Raw genomic sequence first — 16,151 nt, forward strand, 5'->3', positions numbered from 1 at the left:
TTGTTAGAATTCATCTATTCTTGTTTTAAAATTTAAAGAAATGCATTAATTATCTTGGCATTAATTTACACACAGCTCTATTTAAGGTCCCACCACAGCACAACGCCTTGATTGTTTTCTTTTTTAGCCATTCTGTTGTAGATTTGCTGCTGAGCCTGGGATTGTTGTCCTGTTGAATGAACCAGTTTGAGCAAAGCTTTACCTGTTGCACAAACAGCCTCACTGGATTCTGTTTTGGTATACAAAAGTGTTCCTGGTCTGTTCAATGACTGCAAGGTACCCAGGTTGTGTGGCTGGACAGTTGGCGTCTGTGTTTGGTTTTCTGGAAATGTGGCACTGTGCATCTCCTCTTTGCTCTCATCTGTCTAAAGGATATTGCTGCAGAAATCTTGTGGTTTGTTTAACTTTGCAAAGTTGATTTTTCTGAGCATTGCACATGTTTTTCAAAGGACTGCATAGACTCTTGTGAAAATGTGCTTTTCGAGGCAGTAAGTTAGGCACAGCTGACTACACTCAGCTATTTGCAGAGATGTGTAGAGGAGAGGATGGTCTGTATGGCATTGGTCTTTGTAATGTTTTAGTAGAGGACACTTCTTTTGACCACGTTGTAAATTTTGCAGCTTTTCTTTTTTTGTTACTGCTGAATCCAATGGCTTATTTCAGCACAGCAAGATCTGTATCTTCAACAGCAATGTGAAAGCAGTGCTTCTGTATGGGTCCGAGACGTGGCGGGTGACCAAGACCACTACCAGTAAGATACAGATTTTCATCAACAAGTGCTTGAGACACATCCTCAACAGCAGATGGCCTGAGAAGATCTCAAACACAGACCTCTGGAAGAGAACCAGCCAGAACCCGGTCGGTCAAGACATCAAGAAGAGAAAATGGGGCTGGATAGGCCACACACTTCGAAAACCACTCGACAACGTCGCAAAGCAAGCACTGGACTGGAACCTACAAGGCAAAAAAGGAAAGTGGGGAGACCCAAACAGACTTGGAGAAGATCTGTCGAGAGCGAAGTGAAGGCCGTCGGAATGACGTGGACCCAGCTAAAGAGAGCAGCCCAGAACAGAGTCCGTTCACGTGGTGTTGTTGCGGACCTATGCTCCCGCAGGAGTCAACAGGAAAATTGAATCCAATGGCTTAGCGGTCACCCTGAAATCATCTTCTTTTTCTTACAACTATTACTTCCTCACATCCCCTGGACATCCTGTGAAACATAACTGTTATAAATTTGCTTTATTTAGAGACAGCACCAACAACTAAAACAGCAGTGTAAACTAAAGAGTGTTCCAAGGTATCAAGGCATCCATCCATTAATAAAACTTGTATATATTTTATTCATTATACAAATAAAACTCTTTTACATACAGCAGCAATGTGTCATCAGGAAAATTATTACAAAGAAGACAGAAAAGAAGACAAAAACAAGAGGATAAGCTCCTCGGTCACAGTATTTGCCCCACATTGGAAATCATCTGCGAGTTAACCTGTATGACAGTCTCACCTGTTCCTAATAACCCAATATTTCTGACAGATTACAGCTACAACAATAGAATACAACACAGCATCCATTTTTGAAGGGAATTGTGCAGGTATGGCAAGATAACCTCATATCAAGCATTACTAATAAGAATATGAACAACACAGATCTCTGAATTCTAATGTGGCTACATACAGAAGATGGATTTATATTACATATAACTCTTACTAAAAAAGGAAAAAACACATTTTCTTCTCTTCAACAACTGTGACAAACAAACAGAAGATCAAACTGAAACTGATTTCCAAAAAATGTGTTTATAGCCGCTGTGAAGTAAGTCCTGTGTTTCATCTTTAAAGTTCTTTACGTTCTCTGAAAGTGCAAGAACATCTGTCCTTATGTGATAAATATCCATTCTGCCTTAATCATCACTCCTCCTGCCCTTGTGTGTTCTCTTTCAGATGTTGGGCTACTCGCTGGTTTATGCGTTGGAGATCTTTCAAAACACTCGGGCGATCTTCGAGCTCCTCGTGGAGGGACCACGCTATTTCCAAGCTCCTGTAGTCGTTTGGTCGCACAAGACGCCGAGTAACTTGAAGAGCTCGATCCTTGAGACTGTAAACTGTGTAAACAAACGCTTGTTAACAGTGTGGGATTTTTTCTCAACTCACAAATCCAAATATAGATCAGTTTGTCTCTAAATTTACCAAAACTTCTTATGCCAAAAGTGAATCAAACAATACTAACATCAGAGTTTCTTAATTAAAACATTACAACATCTGTCACACTATTTTGTGTGGTTTCCCCTGAAAATTGCTGATGAAAAAAAGAAAAACAACTGGTAAAATTTCTATAATATCCAGAGAAACTATTACGTATTTTTTCATGAAATTAGCCTGTATGATTTGATCAATATGTCAATCACTCTGTATACTCTGAAACTAGCTTAATGCACACTTACTACTAAATCATAATTGTATGGCACAGAGACTTCAGGTAATATAACTGATGTTTTACCTGGTAAACTGATATTGACATATGTCACATTTCCACCCCCTGCTGGCTTAGGAAGAAACAGCTCTTTGCTGTTGACCTTGAGAGGGTCATCGGTCACTGCATCTCTGAACATCCACGGGTGACCTGGAAAAGATACAAGCGGAAACACTGTTTAAGAGTTAAAGCCTGAGGCCTGTACTACGAACAGTTAACCCTGGGTTAACTGCGCACTGGGGTGGTTAAATTCCTGTCAGGGTATATCGCCATAATAACTTGTGTTGTCCTTTTGTTGTACCTTTTCGAGATTAGGGATCAACAGGTACAAAATCGCAGCCTAACGCTCACCATAAAATAGCGTAACCCAGAATGGTCTTAAGACCCCACCTACTGTACCAGAGCCACACCACTGTGCCTGCCTCTCTCTCCACATAGCGCTGTCGCCTCCGGTGAGAATCCTGACACCCTTCCCACACCCATCACTTTCATTGCAGACCAGGTTCAGATGCAAATGAGGAGACTCCACTCAGGCAAGTCTGCTGGACCAGACGGAGTGAGTCCCCGTGTCCTCAAGGCCTGTGCCCCCCAGCTTTGTGGAGTCTTCCATAAGCTGTTCATGCTGAGTCTGAGTCTGCAGAGGGTCCCAGTGCTGTGGAAGACATCATACCTCGTCCCTGCACCAAAGATGCCACGCCTCAGTGGCCCCCAGGACTACAGGCCTGTGGCATTGACCTCCCACATCATGAAGACTCTGGAAAGGCTCATCCTGGACCAGCTCCGACCCATTGGAAGACCACATCTGGATCTCCTTCAGTTCGCTTACCAGCCCCGTCTCGGAACTGTGGACGCCATCATCTACCTGCTTAATCGTGTCTACACCCATCTGGACCAGCCAGCGAGCACTGCGAGGGTCATGTTTTTTTGACTTTTCCAGTGCTTCCAACTATGGCTGTGCGATATGACCAAAATCTCATCCTGATAGACATCTATCGTCCCGATAACGATATAATTACATTTTCTGAAAATTCTGTGAATCTCGGGCAGCTCGACTTGCGTGAAGTGTTTCCAGCTGGGCATCGTGTACCTGGAGTCCAGTGTTTTAACCGATGCATGAAACTATACATTTTTAGACATAAGTTGTAACGGCCGCCGTTTTCTTTGTGAGTATTTATTACACAGCGTGCTGCGGGGAAAAGCCTGTTCTAACCTTTGAGTCTAAGGTTTATTTTCTAGCACCTGGCGGCTCTTGTTTACTTCTCATCCGTAAACTCTCTGCATACTCTTTCACGTAATTCAGTTTATTTTGAAAAATCTCAACAGGATCTTGAGCTTTATTGTGAAAGGTTTATGTGGAAAATAAACAAGCGGACACGTGTTGATTTTACCGTCGTTGTTGCTAACGACAACACATAAAAACAGGCGCTTGTCCGTCCGTAGTGTGGTTATATTAAATATAAGAGAAAGAGAGAACTTTAAGAAATTAATATAAGTTTACAATAGTTAATTTCAGTTTATTTTGCGACACCACAAAACAAACGATAGCGTAAAATGAAACGATAGACGCTCAGGATTTTCTACGAGTCTGTTGTGGCCAGTGCAATCCTCTATGCCGTTGCATGCTGGAGGAGCAGGCTGAGGGTCGCTGATGCTAACAGACTTATAAACTGATCCGTAAGGCCAGTAATGTTGTGGGAATGGAGCTGGACTCCGTTAAGGTGGTGTCGGAGAGGTGGATGTTGTCCAAAATAAAGACAATGTTGGATAATACTTCCCACCCACTCCATGACACGCTGGTCAGTCACAGGAGCCCGTTCAGTGAGAGGCTGAGAGTACCAAAGCACCACTGAACGACACAGGAAATCACATTTTTTCAGCACTATATACATATGAACAGTATAAAGAGAAAAATATATATAAAATGTACAAATATACAAGAGTAATGCTTGAAAGGTGATACTATTTCATGATTTTCGTGATACAATTCTAGGTTCAATTTCCAAGACATGGCTTATTATTTTTATTATTATTATCATGAATCTCGGTATTAAAAGACAGACAAAATACTAAAACATATTATTTAAACAAAGTGAAAAACCTCCAATCAACCCGTCAGTCAGTACAAGGTTCAAGACAGAATTAAGCACATATCAATAAGAGCTGGCAACACAGATGATAATCAAAGCAACTGAAAGCTGACTTCTAGTCTGTAAAGACATCATATGTAACAGACCTGCATAAAAACAGGTCTATATATATGTGTGTGTTTGTAGTAAACCTAATCCTAGACATCCATCGGTTTCCTTTAGTCTGGGCTGGGTTCTTCTTATTCCACTTCCTGGGTACCACCATCACCCAGGACCTGAAGTGGGAGCCCACCATCAGCTCCGTCATCAAGCAAGCCCAGCAGAGGATGTACTTCCTGAGGCAGCTGAAGAAATTCAACCTGCCAACACGGACGATGATGCAATTCTACACTGCAATCATCGAGTCCATCCTCACCTCCTCCATCACCGTGTGGTACGCTGGAGCCACTATCAGGGACAAACAGAGACTACAGCGTGTTGTGCGCTCTGCTGAGAAGGTGATTGGCTGCAGACTCCCATCTCTGCAGGACCTGTACACCTCCAGGACACTGGGGCGTGCAGCTCGGATCTCAGCTGACCCTTCTCACCCTGGACACAGTCTGTTTGACCTGCTCCCCTCAGGCAGGAGGCTCCGGTCCATTCGCACCAGAACCTCTCGCCATAAGAACAGTTTCTTCCCCTCTGCTGTTGGACACATGAACAATAACCGTATGACTGTTCCCACCACTAACACATGACCCTACGCTGTGTTCACTGCATCATTCCATGTTTGGCACTGATCACCACCTGCACTCATGTATATATCTATCTACTTAGCACTTTTAATTCTTATTCTTATTTTTATTTATTTATTTATTTATTTTTCATGTCTGTTTAAGCGTAATTTATGACAGTATGTTTGCACTGAAGCACCGCAGCAATTTCCTAATGTTGTAAACCTGCTCAGCATTTGGCAATAAAACCCTTTCTGATTCTGATTCTCTGAGAAAGCTGCGTTCAGGTGATACCAGCATTCCGAGAAAACTCATTGCTTTTTTACACAAAACAAAGCTTCTCTAGAAATACCTGAGTAAGCACCCTTGCTACAATAAAGCTACAAAGAGCCACTTGTTATCTAATCGCTTTATGCACTAGTAACGTGCAAGCAGCCGTCTTACCGACGTAAGTGTTCATCCTCAGTCCCGTCCCTGGTTGTATGTCATCGTAAGGATGCGGTTCTCCCTGGTAATTTATCCACAAAGGCCGTACGACACGGGGACTATGGTTATAAAACAGCACTTGAACAGGTATCTGACTGTTCAGGGAACGAACCAGAGGAAGTGACTCCTCTCTTTCTTGAGGCATTGGAGCTAAATAATGCTAAACTGTTATCACAGCGAGAGTCGCGTTCTGTAGCTAACGCTAGCAAGTAGCTCCCTAAATGTTTACAATCGTCCGCGACGGCAGCTACTCGAAATTATAAAAATCGTATCAGTTAATCTGTCTAGTCGCTTACTTATCTTATAAAACAGAAAAAGTTAAAAACATTTTTAAACGCCGCAGCGAGAAAACTACTTCTCAACTAGTTTGTTTACAGTCACTTTTCCGGTTGAAAGTGTGGAACGTCGAACTGTTCTGATCTCTGATTGGTCGTGACATGCAGTGGCTCACTACAAGAGATGCGTTCAGGACGCGGTGTACGTGGACTGTCAGACTCTCACACACCTCCACCTAGAAAATAAATAAAAGCATATATATATATATATATTATTTATAATAATGTATAATATATACATATATATATAATACATATATAGTGTGTGTGTGTGTGTGTGTGTGTGTGTGTGTGTGTGTGTGTGTTTAGAACTCTATATTTTACGTTCTAACCACTTTTACTAGACCTGATCTGTTAAGACTATGCATGCGAACCAAAGTTTCAGGTTATACAATAATAAATAAAAAGATATAATAACAGATTCTTTAATTGGCCTATTTATATTTGATAATACAAATGCATATAGGCCTAAAGTATTTACAATTGCTCGTCCTTTGCTGAGTAAAGAATCTGTGGAGAAGAGATAAATCGGTCAAAATCAAGTAGGCTAAATAGTACTATATATACTATACTATACTATTATACTTGATATTAAATATCAAAAAATCTTTTTTAACATTTTGAAAGTCAAGCTTTATAATGCAATAAAAATCACATGATATCTCTTCTTTAGCCTAAACAACAGTCCGCCAGCAGTAATCTCCCATATGCTTCTACTTAATTATCAGGATTAACCCATGCCTTTTTTTTATGTGTAAGAAATGCTAATCAGATTCAGTGAATATGAGCTCCACCCAGTTTCATTCTGACATAAAATACTGAGGCACAGTAGAAACCTTCCAGATTAACACCAGACAGCATTCGCAAGCTGAACTCGACTGCAGGAGTAAAGCTTCCATTCGCCTTCAATATTATTTGAGGTTTAAGCAGGTATACAGAAATAAACCACATTGCAGTTACTTCTATGGAACAGAATCTTCTTTTCAACAATATTTTATCATGGGAAATTACGTTTTGACTTTTGTTTGTTTGCATAAAATAAAAATCTTCTATTTTTCCTTCATTTCAGATACTTTTCGTCAACATCGAAGGTCTTCAATCACAATGAATGACAGTGACTTTGTGGAGGCACAGGATGTGCCAAGAGATGAGAGCCTGGCCAAGGTGGAGATCGCGCTGCTCACGTGTGGACGAAAGGTGCAAACGCATAGAAAAATCTCCGTTTTCAAAAATACCCGAGTACGTGTGGACGTAGCCTTAGGGGCATTTCTGAATGAATTGAAACTAAAGACAAAGTCAACCATAAAAAAGACGAATACAGCATTTATAGCACAAGGGAATATACAAGATTTTCACTCAACTTGTGAAGGTGATGAGAGGTGAGGCTTAACTTATTAAATTTAAATTTGCCATTATCATTATTACTTATGCTAAAAACAAAATAAAGATGTTTTGCTAAGAGAACTTGAGCAGGCTATATATCAAGTCTCTTTTGGAAATAAAATTTTGTAATTCTCCATACCTCATTACTTGTGCAGAAAAAAATAGGAAAGTTAAACAAATTTCCAGAAGTATGTGTATTTCTGATAATACTTCTTTACAGATTTTCAAGTAATTGCAAGCTCAGCTTTTCAAACCAATGTGGGCATCTTTAGAAGAGGTCTGGTGAACTGTTTCTTCAAACTTTTGGTAATCCCAGAAAGGTTTTATATGCACCCAAGCTGCATCCTTTACCTACAGGAATGAAAAGAAAAAGATGTCAGTGTGTAAACTGGTCATGTATCATTGTCCTTCCTTATAACAGCATCCCAGTCATGAACATTCCTGTATAAGAATGATCTCTTATACAATCATCTGCTGTGGTGCAGCAGATTTTGATTGTGAGAATCACTTGATTCATTTTATGGTCTGCCATCAAAAATTAGATTCACAATAGAACATAAAATTATTCTATTGTGAGCATTAAATTGTGAAGACTTTGAGTATCTCATCATCTACTTAATATCATCAAAAGATTCAGGGACTCTAGAGAAATTTCTGTGCACAATGGACACAGCTGAAAAAAAATTGAATACCCAGATGATGTACTTTTCAGGGAAGGCCTCACCTATTTTAGATAATGCTAAACCATATACTTGATCTACTACAACACCATGGCACCACAGTAGAACATTTAATACATTATGAAACGGAAAATATGAGAAAGAAGACCCAGAATTGCTGTGAAGCTAAAATCCTGTATCAGACAAGGTTAGGACAATATTCCTCCCCCAAACGTTCAACAGCTGGTCTCCTCTGTTCCCAGATGTTTACAGGCTGTTGTAAGGGAGAGGAGCTGACCGTACACATTGGTAAACACAGCCCTGTGTCGACTTTTTTGGGATGTGTTGCTGTCATCAAATTCAAAATAAGCAAATATTTATCTTAAAATGGTAGATTTTTCACAGTTTAAACATTTGATATGTTTTCTATGTTCTGTTGTGAGTCAAATATGAGTTTATGGGATTTGCAAATCACTGCATTCTGTCTTTATTTACATTTTACACAGTGTCACAACTTTTTTGGAACTCGGGACGTCAGTATCACATTAGATAATCAAACAACACGTGCATGAAAGTTGCAATAAGCAGATTATTGTATGTTTTGCTTCATTTTGCTTCAGTCAGTACTAACATGTTGGACTCTTCTCCACAAGCCAGTAGCAGAAGCCCGTCCTAGCGCGCTCATTGAACACATTCCTGTACTGGGACATGTTTCGAGGTGAAACACTGTTTTTTTTTAATGTGCCTAGAGTGAAAAAACATAAACAAAATAAAGATTCAGCAGTGAGACCGATACCTAAATTAAGAGTTCATCACCAACTCTGATGTGACACCTGCTATATGCTCACAAGAGGGAGGGAAGAGAATCATTACCTGCACCTTCGTCCTGAGTCAGGGGAGGTAACGGGCTGCCGGTGGTGCGGTCTAGAGCAGAATTACCTCCATGAGACGGAGCCACTTAAATAAATTATAAAATCAAACACAAATTGGAAATTAGAGACATTTTTCTTGAAAAGGCCAGTTTCTTTTACTTGATTATTCTCACAAACCTGATTCTTTTAACAAGGATGGTGGAAGTGACGCAAAATAAACTGGTACCTATGTGGGAATAACCATGACACCAACTCACAGTAATTTATGATGTAGTAATCTGTCTGCGGCTCTGCAGGTAGGCAGGATTTCTTGTCGTTTTACTCTTACCATTGTTTTCATTTTGCTCCAGTGATCTGTCTGCAGGTGTGGGAAGACAACTGGGTGACTCCTCGGCCAAAATGTTTTGCTGGCGGAGAAAATGAAAAGGATGATGAACTCTGGATCCAAGATCTAATTATTTACAGTTGTGAGAGACGCAGAGAAAAGCTGAGGTCTTACAGCTCTCGCCTGAAATGACCTGAGTGCTGTTTTTTTTCCTTTTCCCCCGCCTGCATGCTCCTGATACACGGCACCCAGCTCAACTCGTTTCACACACACACAACAATGTGTTGTGTTACTTTGTCACTTAGCAACATGTCTGGCAACAGTGCCCCTGCTGAGCAAACAGAAGCACGTTATGATTTCAGGTTGTGATCTGTTCCTGAAAGAGGGCATCCACATGTAGGCTGTGAGTGAGATGCTACAGAAGTGCCAACAGCATGAGGTTATTCGGGTATATTACACGTGAAGTCTGAGCAGTGTCATTGCTATCATGATATAATTTTCAAGTATTAATTAAAAAAAAAAGCCATATCATAAATTAATATAAAATATAAATGGCCACATTTTTGTATTATTAACCAGAAGAGCAACAAATTAGAGACACTAATACATGTAACTCAGTGATATCCTGGTCGTTCCTTTATTTATTTGTTATCCTCACAGAAAGGGAAAGGGGGCATGTATGACTGCACACAGAGGAGGTTACGTTGTTCGAGATGTCCTTGAGATGCTCATTGGATGTTTAATTGTTTTGTTTTTGATACAGCATACAGGATTGCATAAATTGCTTTTACACCTGTGTACTCATTTACGCTGTTACCTGTATTAATTATACCAACTTGTTAGAATTCATCTATTCTTGTTTTAAAATTTAAAGAAATGCATTAATTATCTTGGCATTAATTTACACACAGCTCTATTTAAGGTCCCACCACAGCACAACACCTTGATTGTTTTCTTTTTTAGCCATTCTGTTGTAGATTTGCTGCTGAGCCTGGGATTGTTGTCCTGTTGAATGAACCAGTTTGAGCAAAGCTTTACCTGTTGCACAAACAGCCTCACTGGATTCTGTTTTGGTATACAAAAGTGTTCCTGGTCTGTTCAATGACTGCAAGGTACCCAGGTTGTGTGGCTGGACAGTTGGCGTCTGTGTTTGGTTTTCTGGAAATGTGGCACTGTGCATCTCCTCTTTGCTCTCATCTGTCTAAAGGATATTGCTGCAGAAATCTTGTGGTTTGTTTAACTTTGCAAAGTTGATTTTTCTGAGCATTGCACATGTTTTTCAAAGGACTGCATAGACTCTTGTGAAAATGTGCTTTTCGAGGCAGTAAGTTAGGCACAGCTGACTACACTCAGCTATTTGCAGAGATGTGTAGAGGAGAGGATGGTCTGTATGGCATTGGTCTTTGTAATGTTTTAGTAGAGGACACTTCTTTTGACCACGTTGTAAATTTTGCAGCTTTTCTTTTTTTGTTACTGCTGAATCCAATGGCCTAGCTGTCACCCTGAAATAAATTCTTTTAAAATGCTTCTTCATTTTATGATCGTGCCTTCACATCTTCTTTTTCTTACAACTATTACTTCCTCACATCCCCTGGGCATCCTGTGAAACATAACTGTTATAAATTTGCTTTATTTAGAGACAGCACCAACAACTAAAACAGCAGTGTAAACTGAAGAGTGTTCAAAGGTATCAAGGCGTCCATCCATTAATAAAACTTGTATATATTTTATTCAATATACAAATAAAACTCTTTTACATACAGCAGCAATGTGTCATCAGGAAAATTATTACAAAGAAGACAGAAAAGAAGACAAAAACAAGAGGATAAGCTCCTCAGTCACAGTATTTGCCCCACATTGGAAATCATCTGCGAGTTAACCTGTATGACAGTCTCACCTGTTCCTAATAACCCAATATTTCTGACAGATTACAGCTACAACAATAGAATACAACACAGCATCCATTTTTGAAGGGAATTGTGCAGGTATGGCAAGATAACCTCATATCAAGCATTACTAATAAGAATATGAACAACACAGATCTCTGAATTCTAATGTGGCTACATACAGAAGATGGATTTATATTACATATAACTCTTACTAAAAAAGGAAAAAACACATTTTCTTCTCTTCAACAACTGTGACAAACAAACAGAAGATCAAACTGAAACTGATTTCCAAAAAATGTGTTTATAGCCGCTGTGAAGTAAGTCCTGTGTTTCATCTTTAAAGTTCTTTACGTTCTCTGAAAGTGCAAGAACATCTGTCCTTATGTGATAAATATCCATTCTGCCTTAATCATCACTCCTCCTGCCCTTGTGTGTTCTCTTTCAGATGTTGGGCTACTCGCTGGTTTATGCGTTGGAGATCTTTCAAAACACTCGGGCGATCTTCGAGCTCCTCGTGGAGGGACCACGCTATTTCCAAGCTCCTGTAGTCGTTTGGTCGCACAAGACGCCGAGTAACCTGAAGAGCTCGATCCTTGAGACTGTAAACTGTGTAAACAAACGCTTGTTAACAGTGTGGGATTTTTTGTCAACTCACAAATCCAAATATAGATCAGTTTGTCTCTAAATTTACCAAAACTTCTTATGCCAAAAGTGAATCAAACAATACTAACATCAGAGTTTCTTAATTAAAACATTACAACATCTGTCACACTATTTTGTGTGGTTTCCCCTGAAAATTGCTGATGAAAAAAAGAAAAACAACTGGTAAAATTTCTATAATATCCAGAGAAACTATTACGTATTTTTTCATGAAATTAGCCTGTATGATTTGATCAATATGTCAATCACTCTGTATACTCTGAAACTAGCTTAATGCACACTTACTACTAAATCATAATTGTATGGCACAGAGACTTCAGGTAATATAACTGATGTTTTACCTGGTAAACTGATATTGGCATATGTCACATTTCCACCCCCTGCTGGCTTAGGAAGAAACAGCTCTTTGCTGTTGACCTTGAGAGGGTCATCGGTCACTGCATCTCTGAACATCCACGGGTGACCTGGAAAAGATACAAGCGGAAACACTGTTTAAGAGTTAAAGCCTGAGGCCTGTACTACGAACAGTTAACCCTGGGTTAACTGCACACTGGGGTGGTTAAATTCCTGTCAGGGTATATCGCCATAATAACTTGTGTTGTCCTTTTGTTGTACCTTTTCGAGATTAGGGATCAACAGGTACAAAATCGCAGCCTAACGCTCACCATAAAATAGCGTAACCCAGAATGGTCTTAAGACCCCATCTACTGTACCAGAGCCACACCACTGTGCCTGCCTCTCTCTCCACATAGCGCTGTCACCTCCGGTGAGAATCCTGACACCCTTCCCACACCCATCACTTTCATTGCAGACCAGGTTCAGATGCAAATGAGGAGACTCCACTCAGGCAAGTCTGCTGGACCAGACGGAGTGAGTCCCCGTGTCCTCAAGGCCTGTGCCCCCCAGCTTTGTGGAGTCTTCCATAAGCTGTTCATGCTGAGTCTGAGTCTGCAGAGGGTCCCAGTGCTGTGGAAGACATCATACCTCGTCCCTGCACCAAAGATGCCACGCCTCAGTGGCCCCCAGGACTACAGGCCTGTGGCATTGACCTCCCACATCATGAAGACTCTGGAAAGGCTCATTCTGGACCAGCTCCGACCCATTGTCAGACCACATCTGGATCTCCTTCAGTTCGCTTACCAGCCCCGTCTCGGAACTGAGGACGCCATCATCTACCTGCTTAATCGTGTCTACACCCATCTGGACCAGCCAGCGAGCACTGCGAGGGTCATGTTTTTTTACTTTTCCAGTGCTTCCAACACCATCAGGCCGACCCTCCTGGGAGATAAGCTGACAGCGATATAGGTGGATGCTTCTCTGGTGTCCTGGATTGTTGATTACCTGACAGGAAGACCACAATATGTCCACAGTGTATGTCTGACAAGGTAATCAGCAACACAGGGGCACCACAAGGGACTGTCCTTTCTCCCTTCCTCTTCACCCTCTACACCAGAGACTTCAGCCACTGCACAGAGACCTGTCATCTTCAGAAGTTTTCTGATGACTCTACAGTGGTTGGATGCATCAGCAGAGATGATGAGACAGAGTACTGGGCTGTGGTCGACTCCTTTGTCACGTGGTGTGAGCAGAATCATCTTCAGCTCAATGTGGCAAAGACCAAGGAACTGATCATGGACTTCAGGAAGACCAGGAAACACTTGACCCCTGTTTCAATCCAGGGGTCAATGTTGACATTGTGAATTACTATAAATACCTCAGAGTATACATAGACAATAAACTGGACTGGGCTAAAAACACCAAAGCACTTTACAGGAAGGGCCAGAGTCGCCTTTATTTTCTTAAGGCGACTGAGGTCCTTCAACATCCGCCGGACAACGCTCAGGATTTTCTACGAGTCTGTTGTGGCCAGTGCAATCCTCTATGCCGTTGCATGCTGGGGGAGCAGGCTGAGGGTCGCTGATGCTAACAGACTTATAAACTGATCCGTAAGGCCAGTAATGTTGTGGGGATGGAGTTGGACTCCGTTAAGGTGGTGTCGGAGAGGTGGATGTTGTCCAAAATAAAGACAATGTTGGATAATACTTCCCACCCACTCCATGACACGCTGGTCAGTCACGGGAGCCCGTTCAGTGAGAGGCTGAGAGTACCAAAGCACCACTGAACGACACAGGAAATCAGTTTTTCAGCACTATATACATATGAACAGTATAAAGAGAAAATATATATAAAATGTACAAATATACAAGAGTAATGCTTTAAAGGTGATACTATTTCATGATTTTCTTGATACAATTCTAGGTTCAGTTTCCAAGTCATGGCTTATTATTTTTATTATTATTATCATTATTATGAATCTCGGAATTAAAAGACAGACAAAATACTAAAACATATTATTTAAACAAAGAGACAATCATTAAAATTACACAAAAAACCTCCAGTCAATCAGTCAGTCAGTCAGTACAAGGTTCAAGACAGAATTAAGCACAAATATCAATAAGAGCTGGCAATACAGATGATAATCAAAACAACTGAAAGCTGACTTCCAGTCTGTAAAGACATCATATGTAACAGACCTGCATAAAAACAGGTCTATATATATGTGTGTGTTTGTAGTAAACCTAATCCTAGACATCCATCGTTTTCCTTTAGTCTGGGCTGGGTTCTTCTCTGAGAAAGCTGCGTTCAGGTGATACCAGCATTCCGAGAAAACTCATTGCTTTTTTACACAAAACAAAGCTTTGAATTTCTAGAAATACCTGAGTAAGCACCCTTGCTACAATAAAGCTACAAAGAGCCACTTGTTATCTAATCGCTTTATGCACTGGTAACGTGCAAGCATCCGTCTTACCGACGTAAGTGTGCATCCTCCGTCCAGTCCCTGGTTGTATGTCATCGTAAGGATGCGGTTCTCCCTGGTAATTTATCCACAAAGGCCGTACGACACGGGGACTATGGTTATAAAACAGCACTTTAACTGGTATCTGACTGTTCAGGGAACGAACCAGGGGAAGAGTCTCCTCTCCTTCTTGAGGCATTGGAGCTAAATAATGCTTATCGCAGCGAGAGTCGCGTTCTTTAGCTAACGCTAGCAAGTAGCTCCCTAAATGTTTACAATCGTCCGCGACAGCAGCTACTCGAAATTATAAAAATCGTATCAGTTAATCTGTCTAGTCGCTTACTTATCTTATAAAACAGAAAAAGCTAAAAACATTTTAAACGCCGCAGCGAGAAAACTACTTCTCAACTAGTTTGTTTACAGTCACTTTTCCGGTTGAAAGTGGAACGTCGAAACTGTTCGATCTAGATGGTTACATGCGTGACGACATGCAGTGGCTCGCTACAAGAGATGCGTTCAGGACGCGGTGTACGTGGTGCAGAAGCCGCAACAAGAAAATACATTTCAAAAGAAATCACAACAGGAAAACTGTCAGACTCTCACCCACCTCCACCTAGAAAATAAATAAAAGCAATATATATATATATATATACATACATATATATACATATATATATACATATACATACATATATAATACATATATATGTATAAATATATATATAATGATATATAGATACATTATAGATATATACAATATAATATATAATATATATTATATATAATGATATAATACTATATATATAACTAGCATATATATAACATACATATATATATATAGTATATATATATATAAACAACATATATATATACACACATATACACATATATACACATACACACACACATATATACATACACACACATATATATGTGTGTGTGTGTGTGTGTGTGTGGTTAGAACTCTATATTTTACGTTCTAACCACTTTTACTAGACCTGATCTGTTAAGACTATCCATGCGAACCAAAGTTTCAGGTTATACAATAATAAATAAAAAGATACAGGGAGTGCAGAATTATTAGGCAAGCTGTATTTTTGAGGAATAATTTTATTATTGAACAACAACCATGTTCTCAATGAACCCAAAAAACTCATTAATATCAAAGCTGAATGTTTTTGGAAGTAGTTTTTAGTTTGTTTTTAGTTTTAGCTAGTTTAGGGGGATATCTGTGTGTGCAGGTGACTATTACTGTGCATAATTATTAGGCAACTTAACAAAAAACAAATATATACCCATTTCAATTATTTATTTTTACCAGTGAAACCAATATAACATCTCCACATTCACAAATATACATTTCTGACATTCAAAAACAAAACAAAAACAAATCAGCGACCAATATAGCCACCTTTCTTTGCAAGGACACTCAAAAGCCTGCCATCCATGGATTCTGTCAGTGTTTTGATCTG

The 16,151-nt window shown here is 40.1% G+C and overlaps 2 protein-coding genes and 1 long non-coding RNA gene across 3 annotated transcripts; 1 reads left to right on the plus strand and 2 right to left on the minus strand.

The window, feature by feature from the left end:
• Positions 1–1,312: 1,312 nt before the first annotated feature.
• Positions 1,313–6,182, minus strand: LOC120731645 (von Hippel-Lindau disease tumor suppressor-like). The gene is made up of 3 exons (XM_040028751.1): positions 5,718–6,182; positions 2,501–2,623; positions 1,313–2,105 (listed from the first exon to the last, which is right to left on the minus strand). Exons 1-3 carry the CDS (start codon positions 5,902–5,904, stop codon positions 1,912–1,914), a joined length of 504 nt encoding a protein of 167 aa, XP_039884685.1. The 5' UTR covers positions 5,905–6,182; the 3' UTR covers positions 1,313–1,911.
• A 766-nt stretch (positions 6,183–6,948) lies between these two features.
• On the plus strand, positions 6,949–9,997 carry LOC120731648. Its single transcript, XR_005695397.1, has 3 exons — positions 6,949–7,024; positions 7,164–7,291; positions 9,359–9,997. It is a non-coding gene; the product is annotated as an uncharacterized LOC120731648 (long non-coding RNA).
• Positions 9,998–11,035: 1,038 nt separating this feature from the next.
• Positions 11,036–15,111, minus strand: LOC120731647 (von Hippel-Lindau disease tumor suppressor-like). The gene is made up of 3 exons (XM_040028752.1): positions 14,692–15,111; positions 12,224–12,346; positions 11,036–11,828 (listed from the first exon to the last, which is right to left on the minus strand). The coding sequence occupies exons 1-3, from the start codon at positions 14,876–14,878 to the stop codon at positions 11,635–11,637; spliced, it is 504 nt and encodes a 167-aa protein (XP_039884686.1). The 5' UTR covers positions 14,879–15,111; the 3' UTR covers positions 11,036–11,634.
• Positions 15,112–16,151: the final 1,040 nt, after the last annotated feature.

The sequence above is a fragment of the Simochromis diagramma genome, unplaced genomic scaffold, assembly GCF_900408965.1.
Source record: "Simochromis diagramma unplaced genomic scaffold, fSimDia1.1 OVJJ01000483.1, whole genome shotgun sequence".
Lineage (NCBI taxonomy): Eukaryota > Metazoa > Chordata > Actinopteri > Cichliformes > Cichlidae > Simochromis > Simochromis diagramma.